General features: G+C 40.3%; 1 protein-coding gene across 6 annotated transcripts in view; it reads right to left on the bottom strand.

Annotated features, from left to right (window-relative positions):
- myo16 (myosin XVI) overlaps positions 1-21,320 on the bottom strand; it is a 101,973-nt gene that overhangs the window by 56,524 nt on the left and 24,129 nt on the right. For all 6 annotated transcript variants that reach the window (XR_014802901.1, XR_014802900.1, XR_014802899.1 and 3 more), the window contains exons 2-7: positions 20,034-20,303; positions 11,608-11,678; positions 11,115-11,258; positions 4,669-4,777; positions 2,535-2,659; positions 2,318-2,443 (exon numbers count right to left, since the gene is read on the bottom strand). Coding sequence is in view for 1 of the 6 variants with exons in the window: in XM_084954658.1 (XP_084810784.1) it covers positions 2,318-2,443; positions 2,535-2,659; positions 4,669-4,777; positions 11,115-11,258; positions 11,608-11,678; positions 20,034-20,303 (845 nt within the window). In the remaining 5 variants the exon portion in view is untranslated. The remainder of the gene's footprint in view (positions 1-2,317; positions 2,444-2,534; positions 2,660-4,668; positions 4,778-11,114; positions 11,259-11,607; positions 11,679-20,033; positions 20,304-21,320) is intronic.

The following is a 21,320-nucleotide window of genomic DNA, read 5'->3' as shown; positions in this document are numbered from 1 at the left end:
TACAATTTTACATTGAGGAACATTACTCTGAAATTGTTCCACAATTTGAAGACACATTTTTTATTGATCTGTGAATGTCTTCCCATTTTGCTCTTCTGTACATTTTGCACAGTGTTGAAACTTTTAGACCTCTACTTTGTAAAGAAAAGAAAAGAAATCAATAACAAGGCCCTCCATAGATTTTACACATCAAGGTTAGTTTTGTAAGCTTATAAATGCAGTTGTGTTTTGTTTCCTGCAAGGCCAGAGGAGGTTTCCAAGTCTGGGGATTGTCCTGGGAACAACAATGTGGAAAGAGTCTGACAAATGACACAATCAAATTGCGATGTACCAAAGGTCAGGATATCTTGGTCTCTGGAGTGCTGATGTTTGTCATTTTATTCAATACTACTGCCCAACTTCATGCATCTCCAATACCAAATGTACCGACATACTTTTCTGTAAGTCACAGTTCACATTTCAGATTCTTTGAAGTACTGCATAGCAACAAGGCATCATCAAAGTACATGGGGGAGTGACTCAGCACATTCTGTAGACTTGCTCTGACCCATGTCAACAGCTGTTCAGCAATCAGTTTACAGCGTCTCTACTGTACACAAATGCCGTCAGCGACACTCACACTCTATAAATACTGACAGCTCGTCAGCAGCACCACGAGATCTGAACTCCTGAGTGGGTCAAAGATTAAAGGAGCACTACGAAATGGCTATCAGTACACGGCGGTTCAGCAGGGACAAGGCAAACTCAGTGGTGATGTAGATTCCCACAGACAGAGTAGTTTTGGGGAAAAGCCCAAATGTCCCTTTAATATTTGTCACACATTGCAAAACCTGACATTAACATTAAAGTCCTTCAGAAAAATGAACCTGTAATATAAAATCATGCTGCTGCTATATTTCCACAGCCTTCACGTGTAACTTCATTATAAAACTGAATAAATTAATCCAAATCCCTGCAGCGCCGCATTTTAATACCCTGTCACTTAGTTGCAAAACCCAACACAAAAGTATTTAAAAATTTCTCCCTCGAGAGAACACAAGTTGAAAAGCCCTGAGTCAAATCAGGGAAACCAAGAGCCAGGGTCTAACTTATCACAAGACCGAGAGAGGTAAGCTTAATTAGCTACAGTAATAAGGTCATACATCTTCTTAAAGGGTCAGTCTAGTGTGAATACCACACTCCACATGGGGTTTTTAGGTCTAATGCACCGGTCGGTGTTACAGTTTCCATCGAGTTTTTACAAAGAAATCGTCTGCTTTGGTCTCGTGTCAGAAGAACTTCTTACTAGTAGAACTAACGATTTACTTAGCTGGATACTTGCACACATTTGCAGCCATAAAGTCTCGTCCCAGCCACACTAACCAGTATAAGAAGAAGACAACAGAAGGTAAATGTTAAGCAGGCTCTGGGAGTAGTTTGTATGCAGGAAAGAAAGCACTGGCACCAGTAAAGAGCTGATGGCTAAGGATATTACGCACTGCGAGGGAAACCTAATCGATTTTCCAATCCTCCACACTGCCACTCTTAAGTCAAATATACTTACATATTACATAGAACACTCACAAACACACACAGCATGGCTTTTGTAAAAACAAAGACATGGAAGAAGGTTAAAATTCAATTTAAAAAAAGAATTATGTGGAGTTATACATTTAAGCTTACTGAATAGCTATAATCTGATCATGAAGCAACTACAGAGAGGGATTCAGTAAGAGGGGAGAGAGAAAACTAAATCAGAAGATCCTTGTGAATGAAACTGGGAAAGGCTAAAAGGCACAGCGATAAAGAAAATGTTTTTTAAAACACACAGGAAAAAAACATAGCGTGAGAACAGATAAACCAAAGACAGAACGACTCAACACACCAAATGAATAAATTCTCTTTGTCAGCAGCCAAGCACACAGCCCAGAATGTAATTAAATAACTAGTTGGGTCAGCAAGATCTGAATGTGATCAGTCTCCTCTCTTCAAAGCTGGAACCCTCCCAAACCAGCAGATCCTATTCCCTTCCTGTTCCACCATCTCATCTGGAAATCAATCTCCTCTCTTCTGAGAGAAGCCATTAAACTGCTAATCTAGAGTGCTGTATGCATTTGTTGTAACAAATTCATACACAGAGTCCTCCTGTGTGCCTGTTTCTGATCGACTGAACGAAGAAGAACAGCTTATCAGAGTGTGTAAAAGGTAACGGGAGGCGCGCTTCTCTCTGGAATAATCTATCACAAATTTTTCTCATCTTTTCATTACTGAGTTTAACTTAGGGGACTATTTAATCAACGTCCATAACATGCTGGCTTTCTGTGCAGCTGTGGGTTACCTGTCCATATTTAGCAGCCAGGTGGAGAGGGGTCCAAAAGTTGTTGTCAGCAGGATGAGGATCTGCTCCGCTCTGCAGTAGCACAGACACCACTTCTCTGTAACCACTCGCACATGCAATGTGGAGCTTCAGAGAGAGAGAGAGCAGCAAAGAGAAATTGTAAGTCGAAGTGCAACAGAAAGCTTTTACATCCTAACACATATGTGCTTTTACATACCAGAGTAATTCCTTCTTCATTGGGCTGATTGAGGCTTCCCCCTGAGGCTACAAGCTGTCTAACATCAGAGAGCATGGTGCTGGGTCTCTGAATCTTCATGGCATGCATGGATGACACATCCACACCTAAAAAACACACCACCATAACTGAGAAACTTGTGTTACAGTAAGTCTTTTGTTGGCATGCTTAAAGGAATAGTTCCAAATAATCTGACTCATTATCTTGCAAAGAATTGAACGGGAATGTTGATAAAACTCATATTTCAGTGGATAACGCTGGAACCAGGAAATGGTTAACTCAGCATTGCATGAAGGTTGAAGCAGCTAACGCAACAAAGGGGAAAAGCCTACATCTCACTGACAAATGCACTGTAAGCTAGTTTCCCAGACATGCCTTGCCCTAGACTAAGAGAAATATTCAGTAAAGCTCTTGGCTGACAAAAGGTTTGAGTCTACAGCTAAGCTTGTCTGGAAAGAGCCATTACTTGTTTTACTTATTCTGTGCAAAAATGTTAACATAAAAGAAACATTTTTGATGTAGTTTGATCCCAGACAATTTTTGACCTTTTAACTGCAGCAATAAATCAAAGCCAGATACATATTCTTTTAAACTTACTAGACTAAACTTCTTAAAACAAAGTGGTTTACTGACTTTTGCAGTCTAAAGGAATGAGCTACAACCAAGTGCCCACTCCTGCAGAGCTAAACTGTTTACGGGACTAAATCTGAGATTCACGCGTTGTTTTATATTAGCAGTTGTGAACGACATCATATAAGGAGAGAGCTGGCCGTGCGCTCAACAATGAAAATTAAAATACCGACACTTGCTCCACCCTGTGACCTCTGTAACCAGGCCATCAAAGACAAACAGAGGTTTACAAGAGCATCTATCCCAAACAATGAAGATCTATGTATCTTTTCATAATTACATACACACTGCACACCTTACTTTGGTTGCTGTAATAATGTAGATTGATTGTCAGTCAATCTATATTTCAGTGCGATAAGCTTGAGGGCACTAACTAATAGGACTTTTCCAAACAGCCGTGATTAAATCAGGTAATCAATAGGACTGTGTTTGCAAACAAATTAGAGCCTCTGGGTGTGGAGGCCTTTAAGACATACTGATAATAAAAAAAATCCACAGCTTGCCAGAAACTGTGGGAATCCAGTGGTGGATTAAACCGTCAGTGACTTAACGAGAACAGTGAGAATGAGCTAGACGATTTTTAAAGAAACCGATGGCATGGCGGAGTACAAAAAATATCCTCATGCAGACACACACGGAAAGTCTGTCGTTCTCCTATAACCACGCAAACTTGATAGGGTGAGAGCGCATGCAGCCAGGTTGCTATAGCAACAGAGGCTGAGCGAGGCTGTGTGAGAAAAAGTATGTTTTATGGTGGCAAAACCAAATGCGATTGGGCGGTGTGGTGTGGTGGATGGGTGGTAGTGGGTTGGGTTGACGGGGGAGGGTCAGAGGTGCTGCAGGTTGGCGCGGGGGGCGGGGGGAGATCACCACAGGGGCTGACAGACAGAAGCAGACTCAAAAGACTCAGAGGCTGGATGTGCGCCCATGTGCAGGGTGGTCTGAGCTCGATGAGTTCGCCGTCTCCACTCACAAGCTTGCATTTGTCATGTTATTCAGCGCAGGCTCATGTGTGGCAGATGGGTGAGGGAAAACCCTCAATCATTGTCATCATCTGTTTCTATCCAGCTTTGTCAGCATGATTCCTGTTCTTCGTTCTCTGCATGTCTCTCGATATTTTTTTCTATATATTTTCTTCTCCTTCTGCCCTCATGCGTCTCTGCCTATACCGCTTTCCTCTCCCTGCGCCTCTATCTCTTTCATTTCCTACTTTGCTGTTAACCTTCACCTTTTTTAAGAGACTAGTGTCCCATTCACGATATACCACAATTATGCCTGTGGGTGTGCCTCACCTTCATGCACAAGTACACACATAGAGCAACTCATGTTTAGCTGCAGGTATGACATAACATCCAAATACGTCCAAAGCAAGACAAATGTAGTCATTAGGATTTCTTTTTCTCTTTGAAAAAAGGGTGTGACATAACGGGAGTGAGCCACTGGATTTGTTTGGGAAGAGTTAACACACATTAAATACCAACTTTACCGTTTTCCTCCAAGTGTTTTCGGAGGATGTAGCTGGTCTCCGTCCCCTCAATGGCGTAGTCCAGAGGAATGTTTCCATTGATGTCCTGAAGCAAAACGTTCACTCCAGCCTTCCAAACGCAGGACAGAAAAAAGACAAGAAAAAGAATTTACAAACTCTGTTTAAGCATGTACCCTGAGCCATTCATCAGACTTGAAGAGATGATAAATTGGGAGTAATTATCTTGGCTTCCCAGAGGGATATACCTGAGCAGCGCCATGGAGATGCTAACAGACAATACACTGAATTAAAGGCATTATTAAATCACTGCCTGGGGGAGCAGTAAAAAGTGGGTGCATTGGTTAACACTGCCTGGGATCACACAGGTCAGTGTGTGTGTGTGTGACAAGATTAATATGTGTTCATTCAACAGGGATGCTGCCAGAGCATACGATAACACAAGATGCCTCCCTCTGGAACCTTTAATGATTGCCTGATGACAGTCGTCAACAATCAGTGTTCACTCTATGGTTTATTGTTTCTCTTGAAAGGAAATTCCCCACCAAAAATGCACCTCTTAACCTGTAAACCACAAAGGTGTGCAAGCTGAGCAATATGTACTCTAGTTACAGTGACGCTGACAGGGCCTTCCCGCTGTCTTCTTTTCTTTTTTTTTTAGTAATTGCCAGTTGTCAGCATCCAACCATAAAATGCTTCCTGCTGTTTGACTAAAACATAAAAAAGCAAGTCAATGTAGCTCTCATAGAAGGACGAGGTTTGACAATAGGGATGAGAGACTCTAACTGACGGTCCTTGTTTAATATTTATAGTTAATAGATTTCTAACGACCTGTTTGGAGTGTGGCAAAGAGATTTATGGCCTAGTCCTCAGGCAGGCAGCGATGGAGGGGCTGGGGAAAGAAAAGAAAACTGAAAATGCAAAGAGGGAGCAAGCTGACTGAACTGCACGAAGGCTGTTAACCTTAGTGCTCTGAAAACCAATCAGCAAAATCATGAGAAAAAACAAACTTCGAAATAAACTTTATCTGTCCAGTTGTCTTACAAATAACAGACGTATTTTATTAAAAGAAATAAATAAAATGAAAAGGGAACATTTCTGATTCAGGGACACTGAATTCAGTTTTGACTGATCTGAAAATGTGTTCCAGTGAGATCCACAGCTTCATTGTGCATCCATCTGTGCTATCCAGTGGGAGCTCTTTTTGCTCACTTATGAGGGTGAGCTGGGGGTTAACAAAGAGAATTAATTAACATTAACTATCAGCTGGTGCTTCATGACTATTCATGAAAAAAAAAGCCTTATCACAATGTGAAACACAGCTTGAGAAGAGCAAGATATGAGATGATGACGAGTAAGTCAGAGTGGGAGTGCGCATTAAGGGGGCACAATTATCCCCCCTCTGCCAAACCCACACCGCAACTACACAAACACACACTCCACCCTCACTCCCTCAAACACTTATGGTGCTTTGCACCCAGTGGTAATCTGCAAAACGTCCTAATAAACCTGAAAGGAGTTCTCATGGTGCCTCTCTTAGCATGCATGTGAGTATTACACAGTGGGAAGAGAAGAAGTGTGCTAATCCACACGTTTACCATCAAGATTCAGTAACGGTAAATAGATGTGCGGCAGAATGAAGTTATTACCTGACAGACAGATACATTATGTCCTCTCTAAACATCCACACCTATACACCTCTACAAAAAGCATCCGGAAAAAACATTCAAACATATAGAATATGAGAATAGAATAGAATAGCCCTTTACTGTCACTGTACATGTACAACAAAATTGTGGAAATATGTTGCTGCCCATTCTGAGAAGGTTAAAACTGCACAAGCAGGACATAATCCTGCACCTGATACTGTTATAAGACAGGGCTTTTCATCCGAGAGTGAAACAATCACAAGAAGGAAATCAGCAGAGAAACTCATTGTATGAATGTAAAAATGCTGGTTTAGCTGTACAAGTTCTAACAATAACAACCAACTGTCATTTAGGAACAAAAAAAGGTATTATGGCACACAGACCTCAGCCAACAGACACAGATTATGAAGCAGGAGCACCACCAATCCAGTGACATAAATCACACATGATAATTGCTGACAGATATAAATGGGTTTGTGTTGTCTGGCAGTCAAGCGTAGTGCAAAGGGGTTATAAAGTTGAGTTGTGAGCCCCACACAAGCCAGCACAATTATGATGGATCCACCAAAGACATCCCAGAGATGGAAATCTGTTAATGCCAAACTCCCTGTGGTTCATAATGGCAGTTCTTAAACACAGTGACTGCTAAAAATCAATAACAACTAGTAAATGTGTGTTGAAAGCTGTCCCTGGGGTAGTTACTGCTGAGCTGGACACCTTCGGTGTGAAAAGCTAACCAGCACTGACAGCTCGCATACAATGAGGCATCAGTCCAACGTATGTCTGACAGACCAGTAAGCTTCTGTCTTAATCAATACAGCTGTCTACAGCTGTTCTTCTGACAATTTATGTAGCCTAGACAAAAAAAATGCTACTTTTACTGAAATCGATTGTAGTCGGATCATAGCCATAGCCCTAACCAGAGCTCAGAACAGCAGTGCAATCTGCTCTGTACACATAGAACCATTTAGACCTTCAACCTACTCTTCTGTTCCCATGTTTTACTTTTGTGACAATTTTGCTTGCTTTTACAAAAAGAGCAGATGTTGCAGGAAAATAAGGAGTCATGATTTCATAAAGATTTTAAGTAATGTGCAGCACAGAAAATCTTTTCATTCTACTGAAAAACAAAAATGAATATATAAAAAAAATAAATTTGTCAAAAGTATAGGTTGAATGAAAAAGCGAGGGGGATGAAAATCTACCCGATGAATGCAAATATGAATGTCCCAAAATAAAGAGTACGTAATACATTTCCTGCTAATATTACGAGCAGTTTTCTGGGACCTAGCTTATAATGCACTAAACGACTAAGCAACAGTTGCCTGATGAACCACTGTGATGTTTGGGGGTTGCACTGCATTATTAGCAGAGAGGCAGAGAGAGGGATTTTAACTGATGTCAAGTGAAGTTCAGTGCAGCCAGAGGCTTGCTGTTAAACGTCTGACTTCAAAGGACTCGGAGTTCACAAGTTCTAAATGCATTATTTACAAGCATGGAAAGTGGGTTAATTCAACAACTGTACCCGTGCTGGATTTGGAGCAGTAAGACAGGAAATTACATTTTGCAAGAGAACCTGCTTCCAGTCGATCACATGATTCCATTCCTCTCCTAGCACAAGACTGAGAGCTAGCATTTCACAGAAAATGAGAAAATAAAAGAAAAAAAAAAACAGAAGTGGTTTTGTTTCAAAAGGTAGAAACTTTGACAGGAACCAAAACAGAGCCTCCAGACTAAAGACAAGAGGAACAATCTGACTTTCACAGAAATTCCAACATTTCCAGTGACACTGAGGGTGTGTTAGTGTATGTTGCATGTCTGTGAAGGCACCAATCGTGCTTTCACAGATGCTGCCATCTCGATGACACCTGTGTCAGGACAGGCCTGTCTAAATGTACACCAGTCACATGGCTTCATAGTTAAAGAGCTTGGGTTCTAAAATGACCTGCCTGCAGTCAACTCCTGTTACTTGCTGAAAACATTTGGTTGGGATGGAACAAAAAGTGCAAAAAAGAAGCCTCTAAACTGCTGAGCAGCTGAAATATGAATTTTAGCCTCTGTCCTATTTACAATTAAACAAAGGGTTTTAAAGATCTGCAAATATTTGAATCTTTATTCCCATTTTATAAATTTTGGGAAATATAGCTGTAGCATTTTCCACTCTGAACTGCGAGTTAATCCTACTAGGGTGTCAATAACAAACATTTACCAGAACTGGAGTGTCAATGGTTTCTGGAAGGGGTTTGGAAATGGGCTGGGAATGACAGAGCTTAGAAATGGCTCGCTCTCCTGCTGTTTGGAGGGAGGAGATAAGAGAATTAACATTACTGCCAACCCGGATGCAGAAAAGGAATTCACTCATATTTCTAATCATTCCCCCCATCCCTCTACTTTTCCACATGACAAGCTTGGTAACATCTCTGTCAGCAAAAAAAAGCACTCTGTTGCTCTGAGAAGGAACTGGAAATCAAGGACAGGGAAACAGAGGACAAAAGGAGGGAAATAGCAAAAGAGATGATGGAGTGGAGACAATAGATTAGTATATACTAGCAACATTATTCCTTCTTGTGCCAATCAAAGATAAGGGTGCCAGTCAAGCTCCTCGAGTGAGGCCATTGTTAAATAAAGCCGTTACATTCACAGGGAAGAGCTTGCAATTAGAGCTCTGACGAGGGAACAGCCTGACAACAGAGCAGAAAGACTGGAAATTGGCAAGAGTCTGCGGTGAAGGAGTTGGGTGTCAAAATGAATAAACAGAAGAAAAGGGATATTGGATCTCTATCGGAAATACTGTTGGACTGAAGCTATTTTTGCCATGGTAGACTGAAAGAGCTTGGGTTCTCCTTTCAGAAATTATACTCCCTTGCTGTTCATAGCAGAAAAAAGAAACTCGAGCGTTTGTCTTACTATGAAGTGAAAAATTCACCCCAAGGAAATTTGCACCATTTTGAAAACTCAAATGTTTGAAAGTGTTTTCTTCCTTTCACCCAAATGTTGTCACGAGCATGCGCAGGGACACGCTCACAGAAAGCACAAGCAGAGCCAAATACAGTACTGTGCAAAAGTCTTGAGCTAGCCCTCATTTCTTTTTTGGGTTCCAAAAGAGTAAAGTGGTCCTGAGCATTTCTCCAGGTTTTCTGAAGGTCTTTCAAGGTTTTTCTTTGGACATTGGCTGCTTTTTCACTCAATTTCAGTCCAATCCTTGTACCGTTTTCAGAGGAATGTTTTTTTCTGACTTATTACACTACTAAGCATAAAAAGCAACCTAACTCATGTGTCTACACATAACAGACAGCTTACCAAAGAACTCATTTTAAATATTATTATTATATACTTTATTACTAGAAACCTATTGCAAAAACAACATCGTTTATTCCTGTTTCTTTAACTGAATCTACAAAAAATTTCAAATATAACAAAATTTGAAGAGCATAAAATAGTATTTTTTAACCCGTGATAAATTAAAAAATCAGAGGACAAGTTGAGGACAAAATAGGTTGCAGGTCTAAAAACCAGTCTGCAGCAGATGAACAGTGTCTGAATGCACTTAAGAATTCCAGAAAAGATCTGACAAAGAAATTTACAAGAACAAAATACACATAACACCAAATAATAATGTTCAAGCTAAAATCACACAAAGTCAATGTTTGTTTAATTTACTGTGATCCCTTGTGTCTTAATATTTCAATAAATTTCTGCACCCATTTTCCTAGCAAAATATAAAGAAATGAGGGACGGCTCAAGTCTTTACTGTACTTTGTGTTGGTAAACTGTAAAAATGTCTGAACTTCTCATAGTTTTTAATTTCTAACAAATGTTCTTCCTTTTTCTTCCCTCTTCCCCTGTTCTCTTCCAACAGAGCAGAGTTATGCGTCAATATGGCCCAGTTTATGAGGAACTAGTTCTTTCCTGATAGCGAACGGGAAAAGTACAGAATCAATCTCTGTCTCTCTCTCTTTCTCTCCCATGGCATTGCCCATCATGAAAGCCCCTGAAAACACAAGTCACTGCATTAAAGTGCATTTGAGATACATACAGGACACCCTCCCTAAACAAACTAGGCACCCCACATGCTTGTAGGGATATTAAATGCACGCAAATACACAAACACTATTAATTATCTGTATTCTTTTTTCCTGGGAAATACTTCAAACGTACACATTCCTCCCAGGAAAATCTCTTCCCTTTCCCACAGACAGGAAACACCAATCACCCAATCAGCAGAACCAGAATCCACTGGATTCTACACAGTTCTACACCACATGCAACCCTCTCTGCGTCTAATCAACACCAGCGCAGCAAACTCAGCCCACTCAGTGACTGGGCTTCATGTGCATGCCCTCCCTTACAGCTGGCACTGCTCTCATTATGGACCTAATCAGTACAACCAGGGCTCTTGTCAAGACATTCTCCACAGAATAGTCTCTCTTTGATATGATGCAAATGCCGAATTCCACATATCCTAATTTTCGGAGATTCAACTGGATTTGTGAAAGAATAAAAAGCTCTGTTTCAGATCCTCAGCCACACAAAACCCCTCATCAATGGAAGATGCTCCACTTGGACAGAAAATTCTTGATGACTAATGTGAGCCAGTAGTTCAAAGCTACTTCTAAATGAAGCGTGAGTACCAACCAGGTCCAACACACTAATCTAATTTGTAGCTGACACACTTGGAATTGCAAAGATCAACCAGAAAATTACAACTACAGCCAAAACGTGTGTCCTTGAATGTCTCTGTATGTTTTCTTTTTTCCTTCCAATATACTGCATGGTCATGTTTGAATGTGTGTTTCTCACCACCAGCAGCAGCAGCACCATATCAGCATGGTCACACACACAGGCTACATGTAGGGCTGTCCACAGGTCTTCGTCCTGCAGGTTGACGCTCAAGCCTCGTTCAATCAGAAGTTCTGCTGCAAAGACATTGTCATGGCGGGCACACTGCAGAATGCAAAAATAAGGAAATTACAGTATTGTTAGATTTATTGCAACCACAGGAGTGGTTCAGTGCACATTCACTAATAAGTTGTAAATATGGAAAAATGTCCAGCAGTAGTAAATAAAATTTTGCCACTGTCACGGAGGAATGTAATACATTTTTGCAAAAATAAAGGCATGGAGAACGGTTATAATTATAAACATGTTACATTTATAGGAGTGACAATATCATTCTATGAGGACACATAACAATGTCCTGATTTTTTAAATCTGTGCATTAGAAACGCAGGAATTCCAAGGAAGATGAATGTGAGTGTAAAAAATGCCACTTCCTGTTAGGGACATATCTTACCAAGTGCAGCAAGGATCCCCCAGAGGAAATGGGAGTGTTGGGGTCAACACCTTCTTTCAGGAGGCGCAACACTGCAACACACCAAACATCCATATGTTAGCACCTGCTGTTTGCGAGGACAGGCAGCGTGCTTAAGGCAAGCACAGTAGACACATACACAGGCATCACTATCAAAACCGATGTGTGTCGAGTGAGTGTCCTCTGACTGTCCTTGTTACGTCAGTGCGGATCAGTGTTAAGTTGTGCGTGCATGTTTGGTAACCCCTGTTTTCTGACCTGCTGCTGGGGCAACAGCGAGCCACGCAACCCAATAACACACTGACACAGATCTACTAAAGGAAACATAAACCATTACAAACAAGCTGACACAGTCAGACATAAACAGATAAGCAGACATGGTTAACACAGATAAGCAGGGTCCCAAGATTTTGCTACAAATTTGATGGGTTTTTAAAGAAATAAATGTGAACGTAGCAGCACACAGTGACAGAGCGAGAGCGACAGGACACTGGGGTGTGCGACAGATGAATAGAGACTGATAGTCAAACAAGAAAGGCAGGTGGAGCGCTGTAGTTTGGACACATGTGAATTCAGTGACACTGACAGCACTAGACGGCTGCTGACTGAACCGAGGAAGACCTTATACCAACACTGTCACACAATCCCACCACATATGCCACATACACAAATGCATACAGTCTGTTACATTAGCACATACATGAACATCCACACAGAGCCATGGCAAAATATTACACTTTAAAGTTTTTGCTAAAATCTAAAGGAAAGGATCTGTTAAACATTACTGTCTTAAAATTTACTAGCATTGCAAATGGATTCACCTGCGATAAATATGTGTATTTTATAAACACAGATAACTGTTTGAAGTGTGCATCGTGCATTTACACACCATCCAGAACAACAATATATGTTAACGAACTAAAACACCAAATCAGAAATCAGGGAACAATTAACAATGAGCTGGTTGGCAATAAAAATTCAGAATTATCTTCAGATATTAAGCAAAGTAAAAAAAAATCGTAATAATTTATACATTTATCAATCTAACGTAATATGATGTATGGTTTGGACATGGCAGACCTGAAGACAAGATTAGAAATGAGTATATGAGAGTGACAACTTAGGTTGAGCAGTCTGAAGACAAAGTTAAAGGCTGACACATACAGAGCAGGGATAGTGGATATATTGAGAAAAGCATGTTGTCCATGGAGTCATCGGAAAGGAGGAAAAGACGACTGCAGGAAAGGTTGATGGATGTAACGCAGGAGGACATGCAGGGGGTTGGTGTGCAGAGGCTTCATGTGTTGGTATAAGAAAGGGGAAAGGGTGAGATGGAAGAAGAGGATAGTCACTAATCACTTGGTTGGCCTATCATTGTAGAGGCACATGCACGCATATCAAGCAAGCCAGACATTATACAAAGAATGTTTTTCCATTCTTCTCATGGCTGCAGTGCTTAATAGCATTTAAGTGGTTGATGAGTAATAAACAGACCAGTGCTGGATCCAATCAGCATAATTATCTCCTCACGTCTCCATATGCTGTGGAGACGCAAGACTGTAAAACATCAATTAAAGTACATCTAAAGCTGAATTAGTTAAGGGGGAATTGATAATGTTCCTGCTTTCTTGTCTATTAAACAATATATCACAACTCATCAGTGAACTCAGAAGGGCAGTTTTTAAGAATGTAAAGCATCTTGTGATTCACAAATGGTAAAAGTTGGTATATTGAAGGTTGGTATTTTTCCTGGTTAGGATAGACTCGGGTTTTAAAATGACCCAACTGATGGAGTTAGTTAGTAAGGAGCTTTCATTCAACCTGCCTGGATTTTATGGCCCACAGCTGCAAACAGGTCAAGGGTCAAGTGGTTCATAATGTCATCAAATAGCAAATGGGGAAAAAATGTTTGTCCGACAATATGGCCATCGGGAATCAATAGTACTGTTGCACGCGTGTCCATCTGTTGTGTGCATTAGTAGTAAAGCTGCTAAATATCACTAATATTGAAGGCCTTCATTTAAAAATGCTTTGTGTGTCTTATGATCCCAAACATATTTTGTATTATACCTTTATGTAGCTTAGATTAATATAACAGTTATTATTTATTATTGTAATTTGCACTGCTTTCTTACAATGTCAGTCTTACTTTCGCTGTTTTTTTTAACTAACTTCATTTGTACTTTTTTTCGCTTTTGATCATTGCTGTATATATCTCCATAGCATAAGGCTCTTACCAGGTGCCTTTGGCACTTTAACTTAACTGATGTTTATTGCAGACTGTACAATTTTTATACTTTATAATGCTGCTGTAACACAACAATTTCCCTTGTGGGATCAATAAAGTATCTATCTATCTATCTATCTATCTACACTGAAACAAGTTTTGCTTCCTGTAGGCAATATTCCTGTCAAGTCAAACTAGGGGCATCCAATTATCCCTGTCTAACGTACGTCAAATAATGGAAGACAATAGCAAAAAAAATCCCAAGACTTTGTTCTCAGCATAAACATGGTATAATCCAAAGTTCAGATAAAGTTTATACAGAACTTCAGAAGCCTGATTTAGACAGCTCAGGTAGGTGTCACCCAAAGTTTGAGTCTTTTTAGTGCAACATTCCCTCTTTGTGTCACTAAGTCTTTACAATAACTAAGTGCAGAAATAGTAGGCAGGGGAAAGTCAAATTTAATACCATGAGCTTCCAACAAAACCTGAATGTATTGGATTTTATCCTCCATTTGTTCCTATGGAATCATCTTTGCAAAGGATCTGTCAAAGTCCTGCATTCACAGAAGTAACGATTAACACAAGCAAAGTTTATTGAAGAAAGATGAAACAGTGTGAATCCATAGTTTAAATCATGGCTTAACAGACTAAATTAGTTCTCGATAACTCTATAGTCCCAATAATCAGCTTAGGTAATGGGATTTTAACTACAAAAGGAGAAAGCCATTTGTCAAGTCAATAGCAAAAGGGATACATTACACTGTTTGTCTTAAAGCTACTAACGACAAGCTGTTTTACATTATGAGGTGATGCCACATTATCACGTAACTAAAATGCAAAAGGAACCCTGGAGTTGTGGCAGCTATATATTTATCTCACAGCACAGAACCAACATTAACTGTCTTTATATATTTATTAATTTTTATATGTGAGTCGGTATATGTAAGTGTGCCACCCTTCAATCAGGCAGTGAAATGAAGAGTGCGCAAAAACTAAAGTCAACTATCATTTCTGGACAACCACAAAACAGCTGTTCAAGACGTATGTGCAGTTTCCATGGCAACCACATAGGACCTGATAGAAAAAGAGTAAGCACGACGGAGAGAGAGAGAAAGATGAGAGAGAAATCTAAATTAGCTACAGATTGACAGGTGGACATGAATAGAGGATTATGACCTTGATAACTACTCAGATTCTTAAAAGCCAAACCTGTGACATCTTATTGGCCTTCTTCTTCTTCCATGGAAAAAATACTTCACAGCTACATCCCTACAGTAAGATATTATTAATACAGCTACATCCAATACATAAAACTGTACACGAAGTTAATCAGTAACTCTCTTGAAAATCCATGCTTTCATTTAGATATTAACTCATGCTTGTGTTCAGCACCTGAATAGAGCCCTCCAGGACCTTTTGCCTACACAGTAAATTGCAAAGTATGTGCAATTCACTGTTAAAAAAGCAGTTCTCCACTCAGGAAAATTAGATTTACATATTGTTGAACTGGAACTGCTTGAAATAGATACAATGCCTCACGCTGACTGTTGTGCAGATTCAGTTCAAGGTTGGATGTACTTTTCTCATGGCTCTCTTTTCCATTCTGTGGCTCTTCTTTCTCTTGCTGCACCGTGACATTCTATGAATCTGATCAAATCTCTGTAATGTGTGCTCCATAATGTGCCACTTACATCAGCATTGCCAATTTTCTTCGTATGGCAACCAGACACATTCTTCTCATGTAAACTATCATTCCTTGGCAGCCCTATATGAGATTACGTTCAAATCCCTTACTCTTATAAATGCGTCTGTCTCTTGGGTCCTTATCACAGAGTCATGATCACAAACGGGGGGCCGTCTCACCTCACTGCCCCATGTTTTTGAAATGAGTTTTTCATTCCTCCTTTGTTTCATTCATGATGGAAAAACACAAGTGTAGAGTTTTCAAATAGATAATGAGTCTTGTAAGATGGAACAGGGTACCACTGCCTACTTATCCCGAGAAAAGGCCATGTAATGGAATTCAGCTTCTGTAACCATGTAATAAATGCCACCGAAGGGGGGCAATGCACGCTCACAGTATTTGAAGTATTTAATAGACAAAACCCCTCCATAAATGTTGACTTGCAACTTTGTTTAAGTTGTGTCCTCCAGTGAAAGAAACAGATTACTCTAAAAGACAACTCTCAGACAAATGGTGCTGGTGCATATTTTATTTCGCTTTCTTTTTTCTACAATAAAGCACTGGAATTCTCCTCGTAAAATCATGCCTGCAAAAAGAAAAAAAAAGAAAAATTGAAATTGCTTATTTGTGACAGTAAAGGGAAAGTGGGACCGCAAATTGAATGTGAATGCATTTTAATCCGTTTTTACAGCCGGCCATTTTAGGGGAAACTGTCATTATGTGTACTTCTCTTCCTTTGTGTAATTTTAATTAAAATACTCAAACGTAGAAAAAAAACATCTAAATTAAATTCCATCTTCAAACCGAGCACAACCGTAAGAAATGACTTCATAACATTCACATCCTTTGCTCATTTTACCTGTCTGGATGAGCCTCTGTAGGGACACTCATGACTCATCAAATGAAGTAAACATTTAATATTAGAAGGTCAGAGAAGTATGAATTCCAGTGTAAAGTTTCATTGCAATATGACAAAAGTTGTCATTAAAGCACATTTATGAAGGATGGCAAAAAAGGGCTTCTTTTCCTATCAGCTCTGTGGGCCTAGGCCCTGTTCTGTCAAAAACATGACAGATGTCTGACACCCTTTTAATCCCAGTGGGGTGCACTGAGGGAGATATCAAGTGATGTTCCCTAACATCCCTAACATATTTACTTATTTTTCTTCCGCTCTGGTTTAAGTTTCACCACCTAGGGGAGATTATATATAGATGGAAGGCTAACAGAACACAGCTAAGTGTCTGAAACTTCCCATAAGACTACACTACACATCACAGTGACTTCAACTGTGGTCCAGCACATCCGGCACACAGTATCTAATGATAACAGATGGATATAGTTATGATTATGGATATAACAGAGAATTCCTTTGAGTTAAAATGTATTTCGCGGGCAGTGTCAAGTGGATTCCTTAAACTTTGTATTGAAGCTTTTGCTTCACTGATATAAACACATGGTGTTTAGTACTTTAGGTGTGATATGTTTCTAAGGAGTGCTCCGAAACACTCCACATGACTGGAAGCTTTTATTACCTCCACTTTCCCGACTTCCTCACTGTGGAGAAGTGATTGCACTATGAGTCCCTGTGCTGTGCCTGCAGGATGGATCTATACACATTGATCAATAATGAAAGATGGCCATTCAGACACACTTCACACAGTAATTATACTTCCACATAGTGCACACTGAACAGACACACAGCACAGGCACAGGGGAAACACGCTCACCCACTGGTGCAGAGACCGATCCAAATAACAATATTTCTGAGTTGAGTTGGAGTCCCCACTGAGGGGACTGTGAATGCATACGGTTGCATAATACAGGTAATCTTTACTGCCAGCAGGAGAAAAGTAGGTTTGACCCGAGGTCTGCGGCAGCTAAAAAGGCCAGGATACAAGAGACACCAAAGGATCATGAGGCTATGAATGTCTTAAATGACAAGCCATTAAACAGTACTGGTCTAAAGAATTGATGTTCTAAAGCAGAGCTGCAGGCTTCACACATACACATGCATGCAAAACAACAATAATCATTAGAAAACAGCAAATTGTTCTAACACAACAAAGTACTGGTGATTTTCTGTGTAAGATCTGATATATGAATGGGGTGCACAGTGCAAAACTGGAGCTCATGAGATTTCGGTTTTTAAAGAAAGTGCTTCAAAGAAAGATGCAGATACAGTCCACAGGTGTCTTAAGATGAGTTTTGGAATGGTACCAATCAAAAAGAGGTACCAAAAACCTCTCAAGATTTGATAACCAAAGTTGGAGAAACCAGCACAAAATGTCATTAAATAGCATTTTTGGAAAGTTAAGACATGGTAAATATTAGTAGTAGGTTCCATGGTTACGAGAGCAACAGCTTCACATTCTGATGATTGCTTTAAAAAAAAAGAAGCAGTTTCACCAAATGTCAAAACACAAGCGAGCCAGATGTTTGCATATGACAGATAAACCCGTGAACGAAGATGACGTGCAGTATTCTCAGATCTACAGCTAGAGCTGTGTGTCCGTGGTATATCTAACCTTAACCCTGCGATATCCTTCGTAATCCAAAAGCATCTTTGCTGCTGTTATTTAGCTTCATCCATTTTCCAATGTTCCCTTTTCTCAGTGTGTTTGCCCTTCCCTCTTCTCTCTCCCTCATCTTACTTCCTGTACAAGACGAATGATAAGAAAAACAAAATCCTTTTGTGACTGCGTGTGTGTAGAGTGTGTGTGCATCTCTTATTATCTGGCTGTCGTGTCAGCAGACAAAGTTTCAGCACCTCGTGCCTTGATTTTTTAAATTTAATTTTTTAGTTAAGGCTGAGTCTTATTTGCTAATCTCTCTTTTTGTGCTTTTTCAGTCACAGCTTCTTAAAGAGCTATGAGTCACCTAAACATCTTTAATTATTTTTCAATAATCATCACCGTCTGGAGCAGACGGCGCTGACAAATTAAGTTGAGATATTTAAATGTATTCAAGATAACAGACATTTTAAAGATACAAGTGTACCTTTAACAAGTATATCACTTGAGCTTACTCTAGAAGGGATCCATGAAATGATAGCTTAATCGTAATGCTGAAAGCATAAAATAATTAAAATATTGGCTTTTTTTGGCAGTCATACAGTATATGATCTACTGCTTAAATGGTGACTGTGTTTAAACCCCAACAACAGCTTTTTGGAAATCAGCCAGGCATGATACACATAGCTATAGTTCCAGTATAGAGCATGAAACTGATGTGCGGCACACAGAGTTCATAGCTATTGCTAATTTCTAACCCTAAGTTTAAGTTTGCCAGTGCCAAATATGTTCCCACATTACTCTGGGGACAGTCCTGGCCTGAAGCAAATCCTATCACTCTTTATAAAAAAGGCTAACACGAGCAGAGATAGGGAGAAAAACGTATCACTTCGAGCACCAGCACCACTGAAGAATACTAAAGAAGAGGCATTGTCAGGATATACAGTACTGAGTGCTGATGGATCCAACTTCCAAGTGTTAACTCTAAGTGGTTTGGACAGATCCTTACGCAGAGGCACTGACCCAAAAGAACCAGACAGGCTAGCATAAAAAGAACAGCTGATGAATCTTTAAGGCAGTATTTTTCTTCAAAGATAAAGATATGAAGTGTTCCCTTATCTACAGACGCCTCTGCATGAATCTACTATTTTGTTTCATTTGGAGCCAGTTCTTGTTTTGAGCACCAAATGGTCACAAAGCCCTCACATAGCAAGACAAACGGCGGCCTGGTACCACTTGAGCACCATGGTGGGGCTTAGGTGATTAGGCAGAGGAGTATGCGATCCATGCCAAGCCAATGAACCCTGTTTTCAGGTTGGCTTTAGCAGTGGCACACCAGCTGCTCCCACAGACCCCAGCTGAATCTTACTGGCAGCCAGGGAGCAGAGATTAACACAGTGACCTGCAAAGTCTGCCGGAAGGACTGACGGAGATATGCTCAGACAGATGTGTCGGTAACTGGCAAGTGACTGTCATAAACAAAAAGTAAAATGGTAAGGTTGGACAAAAAGATGTGCCTTTTGGAGTAAAATGTGAATACCCTTTAAATTTCAAGAGGCTTGTTTTGTGACAGAATGATGTCAGCATCAGAAGTGTGTTTTTATTGTCTGAGGAAAGCTTGCAGACTCCTTTTTCTCTGTCTGGTAACAGATAAATAAACACACACACAGACAGGAACAAAGAAACATTCTCAGACACAGAAACCGACACAGGAGGGCAGACAACGGCGCTTTTCGCAGACATCAGTAAAATCACAGTCATTCTGAAGCCACAAGAAAGGTTTTTAACCATTTTTAAATGCTTTGATGGACTATTAACTATCAGCCAATCAAACAGCCGTATCACATGTTCTTTCTTTATCTGTTGAAGAACATTCTTATGTCATCTAGCTCTCTGAATCAGGTATTGCCATCTCTGCTACCCTCTTGTCACCCTCGTGTTAACCAGAAGCAGACACGCCCACTCGCAGAAAAATCCAAACACACACCTTCTTTGTCATTATGATGAACGATGGCATCCTGTATAATATCGGCGGGCCTGAAGCGGACGTGGTGCTTCTTGCGGTGCGTGGGCAGGGCTCGAACCTTGACTCCACCTTGCTGGCGCTGAAGGCTCTTTTCTCTCTCATAGTACGCCCTTATTTGTTCACAGCGCATCCTCCTGACCAGCCTCTGGCGCTGGCCAATGGGAAGAGACTCCAGCAGACACTGGTCTATCTCCATGTTCTGGCGAAAGACGTTACATAGCTGGAAGCAACCTAGAGACAAAGAGAGAAAGCCAGAAACAGCAAAATAACATTAGTAATGTTTTAGCTCAAAAAAATTATGTTGCGTCATTTGTCTTTTTTTTTACATAAGATTTGTTTTTATTCAAGTTCTGAATGCAAGCTGTCCATGCTTCAGTGAGGAGGACAATCTGGTGAGTGAGTGAAAACACTATCCTGCTAAACATGTCCTATTGGTGCCGGTGTGGGCCCACTGTGGAGGGCCCCAGACACCCCACACAAAAGAGCAAAATTGCTACAGTGCCCACATGGGCCCCACATGGGTAAGTCTGCCATGATAGTTTACACAGTAAATGAGAGAATGCTCTCTGATTAAAAACAGAAACAAATTTACCTAAAGATGCAGCTGTGCATGTCATTTATTTTAAGTCTTGTTCCTGACAAGCAGAGATTTGCGTGGATACTCTGAATCCTCCAGATTTATTATTAGGGCCGTGGTCTCAGGCTCGACTTGTTGATTTTTTTGGATGATATGCAAACGAGCCTTGGTCAGAAAATAGCCGGTGTTACTCAGATAAGGAGACAACACTTCATCAAAAGCAGTCGAGGATTTATCACCCACACGGCTTCACAGCTTTGTACTTGGCCAGCTCGATAGAGACTGCTAGGTCAAACGTATGCAATGTTTACATTTGTTCAGCTTTAGCAGAGAGTGTACGCTGACTCAATCATATCATGTCAAAGAAGCACTCTGTGTGGGTACGTTTTCGGCCAAAATGTCAAGTATAAACCTTTTCACAGTTCATCGCTGAAAAGTATGAACATATCATCAGTGTGCAGCAGAACTGTCATTTTTCAACTGTCATATTTTCACCTTGATTTGTTCTAGTAATCTTTTTTTTTCCCTTTTTTTTGACACGTTCATCCGGCCACAGCTGTACAAACTCCAGCGTCTATCAGTAGCAGCTGCTACACAGACCAAGCTGTCTCCCTCATTGGAAGGGAAAGTGATATCACAGGGGGAATAGCAGAATTTGTTATTGCTTTATT

The sequence above is a fragment of the Perissodus microlepis genome, chromosome 16, assembly GCF_051167445.1.
Source record: "Perissodus microlepis isolate ML-2025 ecotype Zambia chromosome 16, ASM5116744v1, whole genome shotgun sequence".
NCBI classification, from domain to species: domain Eukaryota; kingdom Metazoa; phylum Chordata; class Actinopteri; order Cichliformes; family Cichlidae; genus Perissodus; species Perissodus microlepis.
This window is presented reverse-complemented; position numbering and strand designations above follow the sequence as displayed.